General features: G+C 52.7%; 1 protein-coding gene across 7 annotated transcripts in view; it reads left to right on the forward strand.

Moving 5' to 3' along the window:
• USP2 (ubiquitin specific peptidase 2) overlaps positions 1–20216 on the forward strand; it is a 71830-nt gene extending 51614 nt beyond the window's left edge. For all 7 annotated transcript variants that reach the window (XM_054005690.1, XM_054005691.1, XM_054005694.1 and 4 more), the window contains 9 exons: positions 12261–12372; positions 12461–12571; positions 13478–13542; positions 13800–13903; positions 13992–14072; positions 14485–14563; positions 14823–14930; positions 15900–16020; positions 18442–20216. In XM_054005690.1, the coding sequence (XP_053861665.1) occupies positions 12261–12372; positions 12461–12571; positions 13478–13542; positions 13800–13903; positions 13992–14072; positions 14485–14563; positions 14823–14930; positions 15900–16020; positions 18442–18529 (869 nt within the window). In that variant the 3' untranslated portion in view covers positions 18530–20216. The remainder of the gene's footprint in view (positions 1–12260; positions 12373–12460; positions 12572–13477; positions 13543–13799; positions 13904–13991; positions 14073–14484; positions 14564–14822; positions 14931–15899; positions 16021–18441) is intronic.
• Positions 20217–22143: the final 1927 nt, after the last annotated feature.

The raw sequence follows: 22143 nt of genomic DNA on the forward strand, positions 1-22143 counted from the left end.
TCCCTGGGCTGTTTTGCGGGGCGTTCGACAGGTCCCTAACCATCTCACACGAGTGGGTTAGGCACCTAAGTCACCTGAGGGGTTCCTGGCCGTGGCCGGCAAGCAGAGGTGGGGAGGGGAAGACGCTGGGTCAATTTCCTTCTCCCCGCCTGATGAGCAGGGAGTTGAGGAGGGCTCTGCATTCTCTCAAGCGTGAGCCCGATACTGAAGTAAAGGCCAGCCTGAGGAGGCTCGCTCGTTGTAGCTTGTCGAGGCTGTGCCACGTTCATTCAGTAGTAACTGGCCAGGTCTGCTCCATGAATCCCTCTGTAGTCCAGTGGCTTGGGTACTTACCCAGCATGTGGATGATGCAGGTTCAACTCCTTTCTCAGCTTGCTGAGAAGGGACTTGAAGAGCCATCTCCTGCCGCCAAGGTGAATGAACATGCAGCTGCTGGACTGAGAGAGGTTCTCATTGGGGCCTGGCAATGGCCACGTCCAATTTTTCTGCTGCAGTTGTTCCACTTTTGTTACATATTCATTGGGTCGCAAGCTTAGCAAGCAGCCCTGTGTGGTCTAGTGGTTGGGGTGCGTACCCAGCCTGTGGGAGGTTGGGGTTCAAATCCCCTTTATGCTGGCTGAGACGGGATTTGAACCTTGATCTCTTACCTGGCAAGTGAATGCTCTAAGTGCTGGGCTAGGAGGTATTCCAATGTGCTAGCTCCCTTAGTGTTTCCTATTGAAGGTGGGCCAATGTCATTAGGTAATTAAACAGTCACTGGGCCCCACCACCCCCGTGAGTCCCTCTGTGGTCCAGTGGTTTAAATGCTTCCCTCCTAGACGGGGACAGGGGTGGGTTCAAATCCCCTTTATGCTCCCTGAGAAGGGATTTGAAGTTTATAGCCTACCTCTCAAGCGAATGGCCTAAGTCCCTGGCTAGGAGGTAGTGGGCTGTGGGGTCTCCCTCAGTGATTTCTGTTGAAGGTAGGACACATTCAGTAAATATTACATGAGAATTGGGCCAGGCGCTGTGTGTGATTCCCGCTGTAGTCCTGTGGTCTGGCTACTTACCCAAACAGCAAAGAGGTGCTGGTTCAAATCCTTCCCTGGGATGGGATGGGCGTCTCAATCTCTTACCACTCAAGCCTTCCACTTTAACTATATATTAACCGGAGCAAAGTAAGCTCACAAGTCCCTCTATGGTACGGGGGTTAGGGTGCTTGCTTGGATTGTGAGTGACCCTGGTTCAACTCCCTGCTCTGTGGGACAGGAGGGCCTCTGGGGTGTAAGAGGAGACCCCTCCTAGCTCAGCAAGAGGCCTGTCACAGGGCCTCTTGCTCTTTTAATTAAAGGGGCTTTGCTGCTGAGCAGTAAAACCCCCTCTCTCTCTTGTCCACCATGATCAGGATACACGCCCAGGTTGTGGCAGACCCCAGGGCACTCCCCTGCTCTTTTGAGGGGTGTGAACTGGGGGCCGCCACCTCCTGGGGAGAGTCACTGGTGAGCGATCCCTGTCCGAATCCCCTCTCCGGCCCAAGAAGACAATGGCCTCTTGAGAAAGAGAGGGGGTTCGGACAAGGATGGCCCACCCTAAAGGACGGTCGCCTAGGAGGCAGGAAATCCCTGTGCAAATCCCTGCCGAACAAGCAGCTGGGGGATTTGAACCAGGATCTCCCACAACCCAGGCGAGTATCCTAACCACTGGACAAGAGAGTGAGGGTTGCCGTGAGGCTGGCCCAGAGCACATTTAACTAAAGTGGAACAGCTTCAACAGGCAAGAAGGAAGCAGGCCATTCCCTCACCATTAGGGAAAGGTCAGGGGACATGCCCCCAAGCGAGATTCAAACCCACATTTCTGGCACCCCAGGCACATAGCATGACCATCAGCCTACAGAGGGCACGATAGCAGAGTGAGGCCCAAATACCATTTAATTAAAGTGAAACAGCTTGGACAGGCAAGAAGATAGGCACCCCTGCTGCTACCCCGGAAAGATGAGCACGCAAGTGCCAGGAGAGATTTGAACTCACACCTCCCCGCACCCCAAGCACGCAGTCTAACCATCAGCCTACAGAGGGAAGCCTGGCAACCTCTGCTCGAGCAACCCTTTAATTAAAGTGGAACAGCTTCCACAAGCGAGAGGGTAGCTGCTCTCCCAGGGCAGTACCTGAAAAAGCAGGGAACACACACCAGGCCTGCCTTATGGCCCCACCTCAAGGCCTTTTTAGCATTAGCAGGGGGAATTGAACCCACAGCACACACATCCTACACACACAGCCCAACCACTGGACCAGGGAAGGAATAATGCCTATGACTTTGCCCAAACTATAGTTAATTAACGTGGAACACCTTCTACGGGCAAAAAGCAAGGGGCCTGTCCACCCCAGAACTGCTGCTGAGGCCCTTGCAACAGGCAAAGAGAGGATTTGAACCCACAGCGGCCACAAGCTAGCCCTGTACTCTACTCACTAGACTACACAGGAAGGTGCTGGGCTTTCTGACCCAAATAATACTTCATTAAAGTTGAACAGCTTCACGAGCAAGAAGAAGGGACCACAAGACCACAATCGCTAGAGCCGCGGAACCACAGAACATAGACAGGATGTAGGAGAGCCCTCTTCAAACCCCCCCGCCCACCTGGGAGAAAGGGGATTTGAACGCGCCATCCTCACAGTCCCTCTGTGAAGCCTAACCACGGGATCAGAGAGGGAGCCACAGCGTTAATTGCGGCCAGGGGCCATTAATTAAAGTGTAACAGCTTCAACTGAGGGCGCTCCCATCACTGTAGCCCAGGGCCCAATGATTAGGGCACTCAGCCGGGTGGTAGGTGAGCCCTTTGCAAATCCCTCGCGTCCATCAGGCGGAGGGGAGAGTTAAGAACGGGAACGGGCAGATTGCATCAGACCAATGGCCCAGCTAGCCCACTGTCCTGTCTTCCCACAGCGGCCAACGCCGGCTGCTTCAAAGGCAACGCACAGAAGAGGCCAATTATCAAGCGATCCGTCCCGTCGGCCCCTCCCAGCAGCCGGCAGTCAGCGGGCTAAGGACGCCCCGAGCGCGGGGCTGCCTCTCTGACGGTCTTGGCTAACGGCTACTGATGGACCCGTTCACCACGCACTTTCTCATGCTTTTTTCAAACCCACTTACAGTTTTGGCCCGCCCCACGTCAATTGGCGACGGGTTCCACGGGCTGACTGTGCCTTGCGAGGCGACGTACTGCCTTTGGTTTGGGTTAAACCTGCCGCCTACTAATGCCAGCGGGTGACCCCTGGTTCTTGCGTTGCGTGAAGGGGTAAATAACACGTCCTGAGTCACGTTCTACAGCCAAGTCATGATTGTCTAAATCTCTATCAGAGCCAACCTTAACTGTCTCCTTTCCCAGCTGAACCTGAAGCAGCCCCCGACCCCCATCACAGGCGAGGCCCCTAACCACGAGGTTAAAAGTTACACGCGAGGCCTCTGCCTCCTTCTCCCTGGGCTGTTTTGCGGGGCGTTCGGCAGGTCCCTAACCATCTCACACGAGTGGGTTAGGCACCTAAGTCACCTGAGGGGTTCCTGGCCGTGGCCGGCAAGCAGAGGTGGGGAGGGGAAGACGCTGGGTCAATTTCCTTCTCCCCGCCTGATGAGCAGGGAGTTGAGGAGGGCTCTGCATTCTCTCAAGCGTGAGCCCCGATCCTGAAGTAAAGGCCAGCCTGAGGAGGCTCGCTCGTTGTAGCTTGTCGAGGCTGTGCCATGTTCATTCAGTAGTAACTGGCCAGGCCTGCTCCACGAATCCCTCTCTAGTCCAGTGGCTTGGGTACTTACCCAGCATGTGGATGATGCAGGTTCAACTCCTTCCTCAGCTTGCTGAGAAGGGACTTGAAGAGCCATCTCCTGCCGCCAAGGTGAATGAACATGCAGCTGCTGGACTGAGAGGGGTTCTCATTGGGGCCTGGCAATGGCCACGTCCAATTTTTCTGCTGCAGTTGTTCCACTTTTGTTACATATTCATTGGGTTGCAAGGTTAGCAAGCAGCCCTGTGTGGTCTAGTGGTTGGGGTGCGTACCCAGCCTGTGGGAGGTTGGGGTTCAAATCCCCTTTATGCTGGCTGAAACGGGATTTGAACCTTGATCTCTTACCTGGCAAGTGAATTCTCTAAGTGCTGGGCTAGGAGGTATTCCAATGTGCTGGCTCCCTCAGTGTTTCCTATTGAAGATGGGCCAATGTCATTAGGTAATTAAATAGTCACTGGGCCACACCACCACTGTGAGTCCCTCTGTGGTCCAGTGGTTTGGATGCTTTCCTCTAAAGACTGGCAGGTGTGGGTTCAAATCCCCTTTATGCTCCCTGAGAAGGGATTTGAAGTTGATGGCCTACCTCTCAACCGAATGGCCTAAGTCCCTGGCTAGGAGGTAGTGGGCTGTGGGGTCTCCCTCAGTCCTTTCTGTTGAAGGTAGGACACATTCAGTCAATATTACATGAGAATTGGGCCAGGCACAGTGTGTGATTCCCGCTGTAGTCCTGTGGTCTGGCTACTTACCCAAGCAGTAAAGCGGTGCTGGTTCAAATCCTTCCCTGGGATGGGATGGGCGTCTCAATCTCTTACTGCTCAAGCCTTCCACTTTAACTATATATTAACCGGAGCAAGGTAAGCTCACAAGTCCCTCTATGGTACAGGGGTTAGGGTGCTCGCTTGGATTGTGAGTGACCCTGGTTCAACTCCCCACTCTGTGGGACAGGAGGGCCTCTGGGGTGTGAGAGGAGACCCCTCCTAGCTGAGCAAGAGGCCTGTCACAGGGCCTCTTGCTCTTTTAATTAAAGGGGCTTTGCTGCTGAGCAGTAAAACCCCCTCTCTCTCTTGTCCACCATGATCAGGATACACGCCCAGGTTGTGGCAGACCCCAGGGCACTCCCCTGCTCTTTTGAGGGGTGTGAACTGGGGGCCGCCACCTCCTGGGGAGAGTCACTGGTGAGCGATCCCTGTCCGAATCCCCTCTCCGGCCCAAGAAGACAATGGCCTCTTGAGAAAGAGAGGGGGTTCGGACAAGGATGGCCCACCTTAAAGGACGGTCGCCTAGGAGGCAGGAAATCCCTGTGCAAATCCCTGCCGAACAAGCAGCTGGGGGATTTGAACCAGGATCTCCCACAACCCAGGCGAGTATCCTAACCACTGGACAAGAGAGTGAGGGTTGCTGTGAGGCTGGCCCAGAGCACATTTAACTAAAGTGGAACAGCTTCAACAGGCAAGAAGGAAGCAAGCCACCCCCTCGCTGTTACAGAAAAGTCAGGGGACATACACCAGGTGAGATTCAAACCCACATCTCCCACACCCCAGGGACATAGCATGACCATCAGCCTATGGCAGGTACTGTGCCAGTGTGAGGCCCAAATACCATTTAATTAAAGTGGAACAGCTTCCTCCGACAAGAGGGCAACCACCCCCCCAGCACAGTACTCAAAGCCCAGGGAACACCCACCAGGGCTGCATTTGCCACCTGTCCAAATCTCTTCTTAGCACAGGCACGGGGGGGTTTGCAGCAGGGTCTCCCACAGCCCAATGAGGATCCTCATTGTACTAAATGCTACACAGAAGGCCTGTGCCTCCTTCTCCCTCTGATCATGTTTGTTTTCTGGGGTCTTAGGTAGGTACATATCAATCTCACTCAAAATGGTTCATGCACCTAAGTCACCTTACTCCAGGAGGGGTTCCTGGCTACAGATTGCAAGTGTATCTAGGTCCCAAACTGCCTAAAAGGGTCAGGGCTTAGCACCACCTCTCTTCTCGGCATCTCCCAGTGGCTAGCTTAGGCAGTTCTGTGCCTGTCCTTATTGTTTTTATGTATCCCATTCTTTGGTACCTGTCTCTGCCCCTTCCTCCAAGACAGAGGCCAAGCACCTATCTCAGGCACTGGGAATCCCATTGTTGTTCGAATGATTTTCTGGGCATATAGAAGCCAGGGCAACGGTGAGATTGCCACATCTATACCCCTTTGTGGGTCTGGTCCACAGTGCTGAGACAGAGGGGAGCTGAGACAGGGTATACTTGGTCCATATTACAGGCAGACAGCACTGTGGCTGTAAGGGAGCTGAGAACAGGTATGCCATGGGCCTGTAGTCCTGAGAAGAGGGATTGCGGACAGTGGGCATGCTCTGGCATTCATACAACAGACATCACTAAGACCAACGGAGGTGAGAATGGGCATGCTTTGTGAATGCCGCAAGCCCTGAGATCTGGGTAGGCAATGCAGAATAGACACTGTGAGACCAGGTGCCAGCTTATGCCAAGGTCCCTAGGACTCACCTGAACACTGACAAATACCTGGCTGGAACCCATCTGATTCACCTGTGTGTTAATATTGTTAAAACAGGCATTAGAAGTGTAAGAATGTGCTTAGATTTTATAAAATGTTTGTAAATTGCTGCATGCATTAATCTCGTTTATAATAGCCGCACGCCCTGGTACAAGGTAATATGTAAGTGTTTGCATTGCAATCCTCGGTAACTGTAAATCACCAAAGAGGAGAAAGACATGAGGTAGTGTGAAATGCTGGTGTGCAGAAGGTGTTATGTCCTGCCCAACAGAGAAGGCCCATCAACGGCAGATGAAATACTGTGGAACCTTAAAGGGGACAAAAGACCTCTTTGATTTCTCTTCTCTCTCCAGCTTAGCTGCTGTCGTCAGCCAGCTCTTTTTCCCATGCCACTGAAAGCTGAAGTAGAGTCACATCCACTGACAGCATGAATGTTTGGCAACATAAGACACGTGTCCATTCCCAGCTCCAAAGCCTCTCTGCGCATGGGAATGAATCTCTTCTTTGGGCCAACACCAGTTTTGAAATTGCTCTATTCTTGGGGTAGATGAATTCTATCTCTTGGACACACAGATGCACCGTCTGAGTTCAAGCTCCACGTTAGCACTCTGTTTACTCCGAGTGTTTGCTTTGCTTGAGCAACATGCAAGAACATGCATGAATCTGCTTCCTCGTGATCTACCCCGAGGTCTGTCATTGCAGGATGGTTGCCTGTCAATGCTCGTGCGATGTCGTGAAAGCCACCAGCAAGGTATACTTCACGACCAAGCGACTATCTCTATTCACACTTCATGATCCAGTCACTGTGGAGAAAGTTTGCAATGTTAGATTTATTCTTTGAATTCGATATCATCTCCAAGTGTTGCTTTGGGAATGGGGTTAACACAGTGGGGTTCCAAACTTCTTGCCTTTGGTCAGTTTATTCATAGATTCATAGATTCATAGATTCTAGGACTGGAAGGGACCTCGAGAGGTCATCGAGTCCAGTCCCCTGCCCGCATGGCAGGACCAAATACTGCCTAGACCATCCCTAGTAGACATTTATCTAACCTACCCTTAAATATCTCCAGAGACGGAGATTCCACAACCTCCCTAGGCAATTTGTTCCAGTGTTTAACCACCCTGACAGTTAGGAACTTTTTCCTAATGTCCAATCTAGACCTCCCTTGCTGCAGTTTAAACCCATTGTTTCTGGTTCTATCCTTAGAGGCTAAGGTGAACAAGTTCTCTCCCTCCTCCTTATGACACCCTTTTATATACCTGAAAACTGCTATCATGTCCCCTCTCAGTCTTCTCTTTTCCAAACTAAACAAACCCAATTCTTTCAGCCTTCCTTCATAGGTCATGTTCTCAAGACCTTTAATCATTCTTGTTGCTCTTCTTTGGACCCTTTCCAGTTTCTCCACATCTTTTTTAAAATGCGGCGCCCAGAACTGGACACAATACTCCAGCTGAGGCCTAACCAGAGCAGAGTAGAGCGGAAGAATGACTTCTCGTGTCTTGCTCACAACACACCTGTTAATGCATCCCAGAATCATGTTTGCTTTGTTTGCAACAGCATCACACTGTTGACTCATATTTAGCTTGTGGTCCACTATAACCCCTAGATCCCTTTCTGCCGTACTCCTTCCTAGACAGTCTTTTCCCATTCTGTATGTGTGAAATTGATTTTTCCTTCCTAAGTGGAGCACTTTGCATTTGTCTTTGTTAAACTTCATCCTGTTTAACTCAGACCATTTCTCCAATTTGTCCAGATCATTTTGAATTATGACCCTGTCCTCCAAAGTAGTTGCAATCCCTCCCAGTTTGGTATCATCCGCAAACTTAATAAGCGTACTTTCTATGCCAATATCTAAGTCGTTGATGAAGATATTGAACAGAGCCGGTCCCAAAACAGACCCCTGCGGTACCCCACTCGTTACGCCTTTCCAGCAGGATTGGGAACCATTAATAACAACTCTCTGAGTACGATTATCCAGCCAGTTATGCACCCACCTTATAGTAGCCCCATCTAATTTGTATTTGCCTAGTTTATCGATAAGAATATCATGCGAGACCGTATCAAATGCCTTACTAAAGTCTAGGTATACCACATCCACCGCTTCACCCTTATCCACAAGGCTCGTTATCCTATCAAAGAAAGCTATCAGATTGGTTTGACATGATTTGTTCTTCACAAATCCATGCTGGCTATTCCCTATCACCTTACCACCTTCCAAGTGTTGGCAGATGATTTCCTTAATTACTTGCTCCATTATCTTCCCTGGCACAGAAGTTAAACTAACTGGTCTGTAGTTACCTGGGTTGTTTTTAGTTCCCTTTTTATAGATGGGCACTATATTTGCCCTTTTCCAGTCTTCTGGAATCTCTCCCGTCTCCCATGACTTTCCAAAGATAATAGCTAGAGGCTCAGATACCTCCTCTATTAGCTCCTTGAGTATTCTAGGATGCATTTCATCAGGCCCGGGTGACTTGCAGGCATCTAACTTTTCTAAGTGATTTTTAACTTGTTCTTTTTTTATTTTATCCGCTAAACCTACCCCCTTCCCATTAGCATTCACTATGTTAGGCATTCCTTCAGACTTCTCGGTGAAGACCGAAACAAAGAAGTCATTAAGCATCTCTGCCATTTCCAAGTTTCCTGTTACTGTTTCTCCCTCTTCACTAAGCAGTGGGCCTACCCTGTCTTTGGTCTTCCTCTTGCTTCTAATGTATTGATAAAAAGTCTTCTTGTTTCCTTTTATTCCCGTAGCTAGTTTGAGCTCATTTTGTGCCTTTGCCTTTCTAATCTTGCCCCTGCATTCCTGTGTTGTTTGCCTATATTCATCCTTTGTAATCTGTCCTAGTTTCCATTTTTTATATGACTCCTTTTTATTTTTTAGATCGTGCAAGATCTCGTGGTTAAGCCAAGGTGGTCTTTTGCCACATTTTCTATCTTTCCTAACCAGCGGAATAGCTTGCTTTTGGGCCCTTAATAGTGTCCCTTTGAAAAACTGCCAACTCTCCTCAGTTGTTTTTCCCCTCAGTCTTGATTCCCATGGGACCTTACCTATCAGCTCTCTGAGCTTCCCAAAATCTGCCTTCCTGAAATCCATTGTCTCTATTTTGCTGTTCTCCCTTCTACCCTTCCTTAGAATTGCAAAGTCTATGATTTCATGATCACTTTCACCCAGGCTGCCTTCTACTTTCACATTCTCAACGAGTTCCTCCCTATTTGTTAAAATCAAGTCTAGAACAGCTTCCCCCCTAGTAGCTTTTTCAACCTTCTGAAATAAAAAGTTGTCTCCAATGCAGTCCAAGAATTTGTTGGATAGTCTGTTCCCCGCTGTGTTATTTTCCCAACATATATCCGGATAGTTGAAGTCCCCCATCACCACCAAGTCTTGGGCTTTGGATGATTTTGTTAGTTGCTTGAAAAAAGCCTCATCCACCTCTTCCACCTGGTTAGGTGGCCTGTAGTAGACGCCTAGCATGACATCTCCCTTGTTTTTTGCCCCTTTAAGCCTAACCCAGAGACTCTCAACACTTCCGTCTCCTATGTCCATCTCTACCTCTGTCCAAGTGTGTACATTTTTAATATATAAGGCAACACCTCCTCCCTTTTCCCCCTGTCTATCCTTCCTGAGCAAGCTGTACCCATCCACACCAACATTCCAATCATGTGTATTATCCCACCAAGTTTCAGTGATGCCAACAATGTCATAGTTGTATTTATTTATTAGCACTTCCAGTTCTTCCTGCTTATTCCCCATACTTCTCGCATTTGTATATAGGCATCTAAGATACTGGTTTGATCTTTCCTCCCAGTTTTTTCCTGACTCTCCTTTCTCTCTGCCAATATAGCCCACACTCCCTCTTGTTTCCGACTCATTTCCCCGGTCTCCATGTTCCCCACTTACCTGTGGGCTCTCTCATTTCCCCGGTCTCCATGTTCCCCAGTGGGCTCTCTCACCAGATTTGACTGATTTTTCATTTGCACAACTGTTAGCAACAACAGCAGAGTACTGACATTTTAGTGCACGGATAATGTTCAGCAGCTGATCAGACAGCTCCCCAAAAGTTTTGCCCTTGGCAATATCAGTGCATACCATCTGCAGAAGCATCATGAGATCAACCATAGCTAAAGTAGCTCACCCACTGACAGATTTTTCTCCAGCTCTTGCTGTCGCTCTTTTGGGTCTTTCTTAGAGAACCATCCAGATTGAAGAAGGGAAATGGGACAGGTACCAGTCATCAAACTCTGGATAGTAACATCTCTGGACTGGACAATAACTATCAGCTTGCTGAATATCTGACGATCGGTAGTTATTGCTTGTGCTGTCTGCTTCTTCTTTGGATCAGTTGTTTTGTTGAGATTACCAAATGATTTGAGATTGTGACTTTTTATGGGATCGAAGACGTCTCCCTCACCCCTTTGCAGCCTCCTGGTTACAAACGGCTTCATTTCTTGTGTGCCATTCTCTGTGATCATACAAACTTTCTGCAATTTCAGGTGGCGCCACAGTAGACATTGGAATGTTCACAAGTGGCTGCCTAGGGTCTGGGCTTGTTCCAGGTTCAGTGCGTAAAGGTTTCGTCATACTTTCGGTCACAAGTTTTATAAGATCTTGGACAGCAGTTTCATCTGTAGCCAGGCCCTTTGTGGTTGCTTCTTTGTAGAGATCCTTGCTGAGGCTGCATTCCACACATCGGCCTTGTCATAGATGTTACAGCTGCCTTAAAAGGTGCAGAGACAAGGCGGGTGAAGTAATACCTTTGATTGAACAGAATTTTCTTGGTGTTCGAAAGCTTGTTTCTTTTACCATGGTCCAATAATAAAAGATATTACCTCATCTGCCCTGTCTCTCAGATATCCTGGGAAAAACACACCACTGCAAATAACTTAAAATGTGCAGTCAAGTAATACTTGGCTTCCACAAGGATGTCTTCAAACCCACTTTCCTGTATCACACTGCCTATGTCACCCAGGAAATTCACTGTACGATGCACGCCTCCCATCTCAAAGGGGTCACTGTCAAATTCGGTTCGATTCCTCCATTTAATCAACTCTGCTTTGCAGTAGATTGCTTCGTCATGCACGACATAAGTCCAGTCTTGGCCCAGAGAGTGGAACTTATCCTGAAAATATTTCATCCTGGTGTACGCTGTATTAACATCAGTTGCCAGTGCAGGAATCATTGCACAATAGCCAATATTCATAAAATGTAAAATAGCAGACAGAAAAACTCCTCCATTCAGTCCATTCTACAAATAATGACAGATCTGTTGATGTATTACATGGTACAAACAAACTCATACTGTCGTGCGACTACAGACTTCTGCTTTAACCCAAGGAAGACAAGTACAGGAAAATGCATAAAATATATCACCAGGGGCTAAATATTCCCCAAACTTTCCACAACAGCACTATTTTGAGTACATAGTTCATAGGCAATTGCATGTAGAAGCTTTCTGCCAATTTTGGTAAAAAATAGACTGTGTTTCTCCAAGTTGTGGCCTCTTTGGTGCTTTTATGATTTTTTCAGGTTGGACGGCCGTTAACATTTCAACATGACGTGCTATAGAATAACTGCACCACTCCCAGCAGCTACAAACACCCTGCTGATGATCACCAGATGCGTGCCTAACATGTGGCAACAAAATGCTTCTAGCTGATGGGCTACCCTAACTCATTCATAAGACCCCTTTTTAAATCTGTCTGGCTGACGCCGCCTCCTCCAGGGTTTGCCAGCTCTGCCGCCGATACCCGAGGTGGAGGTGGAGGCTCACAGGCAGAGCAGACCAGACTTCCCGCTGCTCCTCTGCTTAGCAGCTGTGGCCAGGAATATGCGCTGGGAGCAGATTGGCGGAGTAAGACGCTGCACAGTCCCCAGTCGGAGGAGAGCCGCCAGTAGACGGGGCTACGGTTCTGAACACGCCCCCAGGGGCCTGGGGGATTGGGCCGGAGCGAGCGGCGAGCCCCGGGTAACCCTCGTTCCCGCTCTCTCTCGGCAGAGTTCGCCAAGCTAATCCAGCTGCTCTGGACCTCGTCCCCCAATGAAGCGGTGAGCCCCTCGGAATTCAAGACCCAGATCCAGAGATACGCGCCCCGCTTTGTTGGCTACAAGTAAGGCTCTAGGCGAGACGGGGCGGGGGTTGGGACGACTTGTGTTGCCCAGGGAGCGGTTTCTCACCCTTCCCTTTGTCCACTCCAGCCAGCAGGACGCTCAGGAATTCCTGCGCTTCCTCCTCGATGGGCTGCACAGCGAGGTGAACCGGGTGCTAGTGAGGCCCAGATCTAACCAGGACAACCTGGACCACCTGCCGTAAGTGGTGCCTCTCGCGCGGTGCCCTATGGAGCTGCCCCTGCAGAGCAGCACCCATCCATCATCGCCAGGGGCACTGCTCCCTGCCGGCTGGCCCAAGCCCAGCCTGGAACCCTGGAAGGGTTCCCAGGGATGTTCCATCCCGGGGCGCCTGCCTTGGCCAGCTCTCTCGTTGGGGGGATTCTGAGCAAGTTCAGATTGGCGGAGGCTGGACCAAATTGGCAGCAAACGCCCAGGACACAAGAACCCAAATGTGATGGGGTCTGGGGGAGACGGGGGTTGTGGGTACAGAGGGGAGATTGGGGCCTAATAAATGAGCCCCAGGGAAGGAAAATCACCAGCAGATCCCAAACTTGGGGGGGTAACTGTCGTGTCCCCTCCCCAAAAAAAAAGAAAAAGAAAGCCCTGCTAATGTGAGGGGATCCCTTCTTCCCATGCATTCTAAGCTTGGGTGAGTCAGCAGCCGGCAGCCCTTGTAACAGCCCAGCGTTCTGCACGCTGCCTGCTGTGATGTCTGTGGAGTTTAGCGTTGCTAGCCCTGGAATTAGCACTCCACAGATCCCAAATGTATGGAGTCCCCAGGCTTGACACATGGGGTTACGGTCTGGTCTCTTCACTCACTCAATTCGCGAGCCATCAAGTGCTCCAATGGTGTTGAAATTCAAGTGGACTAAATGCAAAGCCCGAAGGCCCTCGGCATGGCCCACTGGCGCGGTAGTGGAATTCAGAACCAGAGAAGCATCAGTCCTGCACCAGCGACCGTAAAGGGGGCAGAGCATGCTCCCTGCAGCTCCCTCCTAATCGGCACGCTTCTGCCTGCAGACTGCAAAGCAGCTCAGGGCTTGGTGGGACGCTGGCCCTGGCGGGCGTCTCTCACGCGCTCTGTCTCTTCTCTGTCCCCTGCAGCGATGATGAAAAAGGGAGGCAGATGTGGCGGAAATACCAGGAGAGGGAGGATAGCCGGATCGGGGGTGAGTGCCTGGGTACGGGGAGGGAGTGGATGGAAGGGTAGCAAGGCCCAGGGACTGAAGTGGAGGCGGGTGGGGGAATTGGAGGGCAGGCAGCCAGCTCAGAGAGCTGGGTCCAGGAGACCCCATACATCCAGCACACAAATGGATAGATCAGTAGAAGACACATTGCTGTGATGGGCAGAGCCCTGCCGGGCGAGGGCTGGGCCATGCAGCGCCTTGGGCGTCTCTCACCCCCTCTCGTCCCCACCCCTCCCCAGATCTCTTCGTCGGGCAGCTGAAGAGCTCCCTGACCTGCAGCGAGTGCGGCTACTGCTCCACGGCCTTCGACCCCTTCTGGGATCTGTCCCTGCCCATCGCTAAGGTAACGCCCGCGCCCCCACCTGCTGCTCAGCTTCCCCCCACCCCACCGGCCTGGGCGTGCTCTGACCCCTGCTCTTTGCTCTCCGCAGAAGAGCTACAGCGAGGTGACCCTGTTGGACTGCATGCGGCTCTTCACCAAGGAGGACGTGCTGGATGGAGACGAGAAGCCGGTGAGGGAGGGATGGGTGGGCAATCGGTGGGAGGAAGGGAGGGATGGGCAGGGATGGAGGGAGGGCTGGACGGACGGACAGGCAGGCTGCTGTTTAGGGACCAGGAGATGTGGTACAGAGATCGTCACGCTATGGCTCTGGGCCATTTGCCCACATCACAGTTTTGCTGTAGCAGTTGTCCCGCATCCCAGCCCCATGGGAACGAGGCCGCCTGCCCTTAAGGTGGACGCCCATCTTGGCTCAGGGACAGGCTTGGACCTGCTTGAGCTGGGCCCCATTTCTGCTAGAGGGTGGGCCTATTTGCTGAAGTTCCCCTGCGGGTGGCACCCTCGGATCCGGCCCAGGGCTCCTGGGTTCAGCCCCCCGGTGACGCTATCAGGATCCCCCTCTAACCCTGGTTTGTCTCCCCCAGACGTGCTGCCGCTGCAAAACCAGGACGAGGTGCACAAAGAAGTTCAGCATCCAGAGGTTCCCAAAGATCCTGGTGCTTCGTATCCATCAGGCTCCCCGGAGCTCCCTGCAGCAGAGATTCTAGCACCTGGGCAGCATGGGGCGGGGGGGTCTTGGGGCAAAGGGCTATGGGTGGGAGTAACCCCCCCACCCCCAGGCACTAGCAGATCCAGCTTCTGCTGAGTGGGACATACCAGAGGGAGCCCGGGACCCATCCCCAAAAGGGCAAAGGGCTCTGTGCTCATCTCCTCCCAGCCATCTGTCCTGGCCCAGCCCCCTTTCCTTGACTCCGCCCCCCAGATCTGAAGCGCTTCTCCGAGGCCAGGATACGAACCAGCAAGCTCACCACCTTCATCAGCTTCCAGCTGAAGGACCTGGACCTGCGGGAGTTTGCCGCACAGAGCTGCAGTGAGTGCCCTGGGTCAAGGCGGGGGCTGGGTGCGTTGGCACAGGGAGACAACATGCCCGTAACTGACGGGACAGGGCTGGGGCAGCGTCCCTCACAGCATCCCGCTGGCCATCAGAGGCGTGTCACAGAGCACCCCTGTCGCTAACCAGAGTGCCACACTGCCGTGCCTGTCCCTTGATCGGACACACACCCAGCCGTGACCCTTCCCCCCTGCATGGATTTATTCTTCACTTACCAAGGTCAAGAAAATAGGTTGCAGCCTGCCAGCAAAGCAGACTTCCCCATAGCCACCTCTCCTCCATCCAGGCTGCCCCTCTTCAGCCTGCACCCTTCCCTATGCTGCAGCCACCTCGAATCAGGCTCTGGCACAGGGAGCTTGGCGGCTGATCAGCCACCCCAAGGGAGCTGCCCCCACTAGCTGCATGTCCTTGGTTGCCCGTGCACTCATCCCACAGACAGGGCGTGGGTACATTCTGTCCCCCCAGGACTGTGTCCTGCCCCAGCAGAGGCTGCACAGCATGCTCTGTGCCTTGCTGCACCCCTCTACCCCACACCCTCGAGGGAACCAGGCAGTGATGGATGAATTCCCCAGCCCCCGAGGGACAGGTCCGTATCATTAGCCTTGTATTTCAGGTGGGGAAACTGAGGCACAGGGCAAGGCAGTGACACACACAAAGCCACATACTAAGCCAATGGCAGAACTAAGAATGGAACTGCGGAGTCCTGGCCCCCCACTCACCTGCTCACTCAAGACCGCACTCCTTCCCCAAGCTGAGAATAGAACCCAGGAGTCCTGGCTCCCTCCCAGTCTCCTGCTCAGTCCTTGGGGTCTTGCTCTTTCTACCTTGCTAGTGGGATCCCAAGGGCCCATTACCTGCCCGGCAGGGATTCTAGCAGCAGGGGTCCAGATGGGTGCGCTGGACCCTGCCCTCGCTAATTGCTGGGTTTGCTGTGCCCCACCCCTGCAGACCATGCCGTTTACAACCTGTATGCCGTCTCCAATCACTCCGGGACCACCATGGGAGGGCACTACACAGCCTACTGCAAGAACCCCGTGTCTGGCGAGTGGCACACTTTCAACGACTCCCGGTAAGGCTGGCACTTGGCATCCCAGGCACCCATCCCACTGCCCATGTGGCATGGGGTCTGTATGGGCGTGTGGGGAGGTGGATGGGTATTGTGGGCTGATGTGGGGGACAGCTCTGTGGATTGAGGTGCCTGGGGGCTGCACAGTCAATGGGTGTTCTGCGGGGAGCTCTGTAGATGGAGGGTGCCTGGGGGCTGCACAGGCTAGGAGAGTTGTGGGGGTAGCTCTGTAGATGTGGGGTGACTGGGGACTACACAGACTAGGAGAGTTGTGGGGATACCTCTGTAGATGTGGGGTGACTGGGGACTGCACGGGCTATAGGTGTTGTGGGGGTAGCTCTGTAGATGTGGGGTGACTGGGGGCTGCACAGGCTAGGAGAGTTGTGGGGGTAGCTATGTGGATGTAGGGTGACTAGGGGCTGCACAGGCTAGGAGAGTTGTGGGGATAGCTATGTGGATGTAGGGTGACCAGGGGCTGCATGGGCAATGAGTGCTGTGAGGGGAGATCTGTAGATTTGGGTGTCATGGATTCGGTCACAGGGACCTCCATGGAACTGCCACCTGATGTGCTGAGACTACCTCTGAGCCTGTTTTCCCAGCGCCCAGCGTTCAGCCTTTCTGGGCAATTTGCAACTTGTGCAGTTCTAGCTTCTTCTGATTTTCACTCTTACTTATTTTGCTTACTTTTCGATCCCTTTTTCCCTTACCCAAAATAAGCAAACGGAAAATAACAAACCGGTAACCACTTGGTCTGTTCTCCAGCCAGCACACTTAAACCTCACTTAAAATCACTACCAGCATTTCAAAGCAATCGTCTGTGCACAGATGCTACTCGACTACACCACTGTGATGGGTTTGGTCACAGAGACCCCCTTGGGACTGCCACCTGATGTGCTGAGACTACCTCTGAGCCTGTTTTCCCTGGCAGCTTAGGACGTACCCTGTCTTGTTGAGCCAGGCACGTTGCCTGCTGCAAACACAGACCCAGGTCTGAACCACGTCCCCCAAAAGCTGCAGACTTAACTGAAAACATCTTACGAAGTGCTCCTGTCTCTAGCACCCAGATACCCAGTTCCCAATGGGATCCAAACCCCAGATAAATCCGTTTTACTCTGTATAAAGCTTATACAGGGTAAACTCATAAATTGTCCACCCTCTATAACACTGATAGAGAGGTATGCACAGCTGTTTGCTCCCCCAGGAATTAATGGCTTACTCTGGGTTCATTAATAAACAAAAGTGATTTTATTAAGTATAACAGGTAGGATTTAAGTGGTTCCAAGTAATAACAGACAATAAAGTAAGTTACCAAGCAAAATAAAGCAAAACATGCAAGTCTAAGCCTAATACAGTAAGAAACTGATTAGAGATGAAACCTCACCCTCAGAGATGTTCCAATAAGCTGCTTTCACGGACCAATCCTTTCCCCTAACTAGGGGATTTCTCATGATTGCAGCCCCCTTTGTTGTGGTTGCACCCCCTTATATAGCTTTGGCACAAGGTGGGAATCTTTTGTCTCTCTGGGTCCCCATCCCTCCTTCTAAATGGAAAAGCACCAGGGTTAAGATGGATTCCAGTACCAGGTGACATGGTCACATGTCCCATGAGACCCCAGCCTCCATTCTTCCTGGCCTGACTCACAGGAAGCCTTGCAAGTAAACAGAGCCATCTACAGTCAATTGTCCTAGTTGATGGCAGCCATCAAGATTCTAAACCACCATTAATGGCCCACACTTTGCATAACTACAATAGGACCTCATCGTTATATTTTTATAATCCTAGTTTCAGATACAAGAATGATACATTCATACAAATAGGATGAACACACTCAGTAGATTATAAGTTTTGTAATGATACCTTACAAGAGACCTTTTCCATTAAGCATATTCCAGTTACATTATATTCACACTCATTAGCATAAAATCATATGGAGTGCAACATCACAGTGGGGTGACTGGGGGCTGCATCGGCAATGGGTTTTGGGGGAGAGCTGTAGATGTGGGGTGACTGGGGGCTGCACAGGCTCTGGGTGTTGTGGGGGTAGCTCTGTGGATTGAGGTGACTGGGGGCTGCACAGGCTCTGGGTGTTGTAGGGGGAGATCTGTGGATGTGGGATGACTGGGGGCTGCACAGATCTAGGTGTTGTGGGGGGAGATCTGTGGATGTGGGGTGACTGGGGGCTGCATGGGCTCTGGGTGTTGTGGGGTGAGATCTGTGGATGTGGGGTGACTGGGGGCTGCACCAGCTCTGGGTGTTGTGTGGGGAGATCTGTGGATTGAGGTAACTGGGGGCTGTACAGGCTCTGGGTGTAGCAGGGGGAGATCTGTGGATGTGGGGTGTTAGGGGGGCTCCTCCTCTACACCCCCCCGGCTCCTGTGTCCACGCTTCCCTTCCTGTGCTGTGACCGTCGCTCTCTCCCTGCAGCGTCACCCCGATGTCCTCCAGCCACGTGCGCAGCAGCGACGCCTACCTGCTCTTCTACGAGCTGGCCAGCCCGTCTTCCCGCATGTAGCTCCTGCCCCCCCCGCTCGGCCCCCCAGGAGTCTGGCACAGCCACGCCGAGACGGGGAGACCCAGGACAGCCACGACTGTGGTGGGGATTTCTATTAGTCAGTTCTTTTTTTAAAAACAACAGAAGATGCAAGAGAAACCACCCCTAAAACGGGGCCGGTGCCCTGGCCGGGAGATAGGTTTCTCCTGCGCGGGGGTCCATTGTGGCTGAGGCTGAAGACAAGCAGAGCCCAAGGCCAATCGACGGCACAGACAGCGGAGAGGATGCCAGCACAGAGGGGGCTGGACAGCTCGGACGATTCCTGTTGTTAGGGGCAGGGGTTGGATTCTTAGCTTGTTTTGCTCTTTTCTTTGGTGTGTAATAAATGCCATGGGGCGCAGGAGCCTGCCTGTCCCGTTAACTCCAAGCAACCACCCCTTCCCCACCCTGGGGCAGAGACGAGTGGGGTTTGGGGACCCAGGAGTGCCTCCGTCTCGTCCTGGTGTAACCACACCATTTGGAGCCTGCTGCTGGGGAACCCCGCCTGGAATTGCACTATGGAAACACCGCACCTGCTCTCTGGCTCGGCCCCACCCTGCTGCCAGGGCCTGCTCCTCCGAACCAGACTAATAGCCCACCGCCCTTCTCCAGTAGCCCGTGGCAGCTTGACTGGTGGCTCTGCCTGTGGAGCAGACGTGGCAGCGAATTATTGATTTGAAACTCCCTGGCCAGGCTATGACCGGGTTTGCATGGATGACGCCCGGCGGTGCACACAGAGCCCAGGACAGGTCCCAGAGTGACTGTTCTACCTCTCAGCGCTTTGGGGGACATTCTTGAGTTCATTTGTAATTGACTTTTCTCAGTCCACAGTGCCCACGCCGGTTTTCTAGGGGCCCTCCTTGCTAGGAGCAGCGGGGATGGGGGAAGAGACTCGCTTTGGGTGGGTTTACCAGCCTGCTATACAACCGTGCCTTAAATCGTTTTGGGAGCAGGGAGGGGCATATGAGCTGAACTAATGTTCCCATAATCCTCTGTGGCATGCCCAGCCTATGCCATAGGGGCCTGCAGCTTTCTGGGAACCAGCTTTTTTGTGGGGGCTGTGAGCACCTGGGGATGGTGAGCAGCAGCCTCTCCCTCCCAGAGAGGCATGAAGCCAGTCTCACTGGCCTTGCCCTGGACTGGCCCAGGAATCTCAATAGCCTTTTTAATCTTTTCTCTAATTTATTCTCTTCCTCCCAGCCACATTCAGAGCATCTGGCTGCAGGTGGGGAAATCCCCACCAGACCCCAGGCCCGCTCGGAGATACCCCCACTGGCACATTGAGTGGTGCCACTTGCCTGTTCTTGGCACAGCACTACAGGAGTATCCCAGCCTCTTTGCAGAGGCCCTGCTCCCCTCACCCCCCCCCCCCTTGCCCCCTGCCCCAGGAACAGCTCTAAGAGGACTGACAGTAAGATTGAAAGGGACATTTCCCAGCTGCTCAGCCAGTGCCCCTTTCAACATGGCTGGGGCTGGGAGCCCCTGCTGCAGGGGACGGATCAGGCTCTGTGGCTAGGGGAGCAGCTCAGCCTGCAGCTGGGGGAGGCTGAGCAGCGCAGTGTTGCTGGTTTGGTTATTGCTTGTTTACTGTGTAAGCAAGATGCGGGGGGAGCAGAAGAGTCGAGTACAAGGGCCACTTGTACAGGAATAAATTTGAGCTTGACCACCACCCCCAGCGCTTTGCCTTGCTGTGTGTGCCCCTGACTAACGCCGCAGGACAGGCCGCCTTCGTCCCACACTAACGCTGCAGCTCCAAGGTATGAGCTGAGGAAACCTGCTGCAGGGCCAGGTTCGCCCAGCCAGCTAGGGGGCTCCTGCCACGGCTGGCTACTCACTGCTCGCAGGGGGCTACATAGAGCCACGCTCTGGGCAGAGGCACAGCTCTTGGCTGCCCAGAAGGCTTATAAGACTCCCACTGCCTACCGGAGCAGGACAGCGGGGCCTACACCAAGCTGGGCCTAATGCAGACAGCAAGTTTCTCCTGCAGCCCCCCTGGGCCCTGCTTGGGCAGCATGAAACAGAGTGGGAGCTAGGACACCCCTGGCCACTGCAGAAGAGACCCAGGGCTGGCTAGAGAAGCAGAGAGCCAGGCCCATGGCAAAGCCCTTCGCTGTGGCCTCCCTCCCCCTCACCACCCATTAACAGGCCCCAGGCTTGGGAGCCCTAAGTACTGGACACTCCCCCTTCAGCTCAGCTCTCCCCAAAGCTCCTGAACAATGAGCCTTTTCTCCACTGCTTAGTAACTGAGAAACAGCTTCGCCTTGAGGGGCTGCAGGAATGTGACTGGCTGGGCCCTGGCGCCAGGCACTAGGGAAACGCTGCACCCAACCCAGCCAACTGTAAACACAGCCAGGGGAATTAGCTCACCCCACACCCAGCTCCAGCCCCCCTCCATGCAGGCCCATGGGACACTGGTGGCATCAGTAATGCCCTTAGTTTAGGGGCTATGGTAGCTTTATAGACAGGAACTGCCACCACAGCAAGCAGGTGCAGGGGACAGGCTGAGGCCTGGACACCTTCCCTCACCCCTGGAAGGAGCAAGAGACAGGCTACAGGTGGGGCCATTGCTGGGGATCTCATAGGTGCACCACACATGAGCCCCTAAGGGGGCCTCTGTCCAGGGGTGCAAACAAGCAGCGTGAGGGCCAGGATCATGTCTTGGGAGGGACTCAAGACCATGGGAAAAGGCCCCAGGTCCACTTGACCCTGCAGCTGGGTTCCAGGCAGCACCCATCATTGACAAGTATAAAAAGAGGCCGACTTGAATTCCCACCGACTAATGCCAGTGCAACCAAGGAGGGCTAGGATCTGAGACTGCTGGGTTCTACTGGCTTGGCCACCAACTGGCTGCATTACCTTGGGCAAAGCAGGTGCACAGATGCCCCAGTGATGGCCACTAGGAAAATCATTTTCAGAAGTACACAAGTGACTTGGGAGCCAATGTCCCATTTTCAAAAGTGCCTTTGGAGCCATTGGTTTCCTAGGAGAGTTCTGCTCCTAACTGCAGCATCAGGGGAGGGGGGGCAACAAAAAAAAACCCTCTATCTTGGTTCTTACAGGGGCTAACACTTCCTTATGTGCGTCAGTTTCCCCTCTGCAAGGCAGGGATAATAGCACTGACCTACTGACAGCTCCACAGGATCTGTGCTCCACCCCCCTGCTTTGGAACAGTCTCTAGGGAGAACCCTTCAGGGGACATACCCCCAAGGGGTCTCACTTTTCCTGCAGAGCATAGGCTATGCAGCCTCATCCCCTCCTCCAACTGAATCTCTGGGGCACCAGCACTCCTGCTTCACAGCAAGTCCAATTGGGAGATGTTCCTGGATAGACTTGGAGACCCCTCACCCCGCCTTTGCAAGGACTCAAGTAGCATTGTCAAAACAGTAGGTTTATTAGTCAACGGAAACACAGCACAGCAACTCCTTAGGTTAGCAGTCTCCAAGGTCCTTCAGGTTAGCCCAGAGCCCAGCCAAGCTGCAGTGAAGCCCCTTTTCCAAGCGCTGTCATCTCTTTCCTCAGATCCCTGGTGAGCACCCAGAGGCCTTCCAGCAGACTTTTATTCCCCCTCCTTCACACCTTCTCAGTCCTTGGTTCTC

This window comes from Malaclemys terrapin, chromosome 15 (assembly GCF_027887155.1).
Source record: "Malaclemys terrapin pileata isolate rMalTer1 chromosome 15, rMalTer1.hap1, whole genome shotgun sequence".
Taxonomy (NCBI): domain Eukaryota; kingdom Metazoa; phylum Chordata; order Testudines; family Emydidae; genus Malaclemys; species Malaclemys terrapin.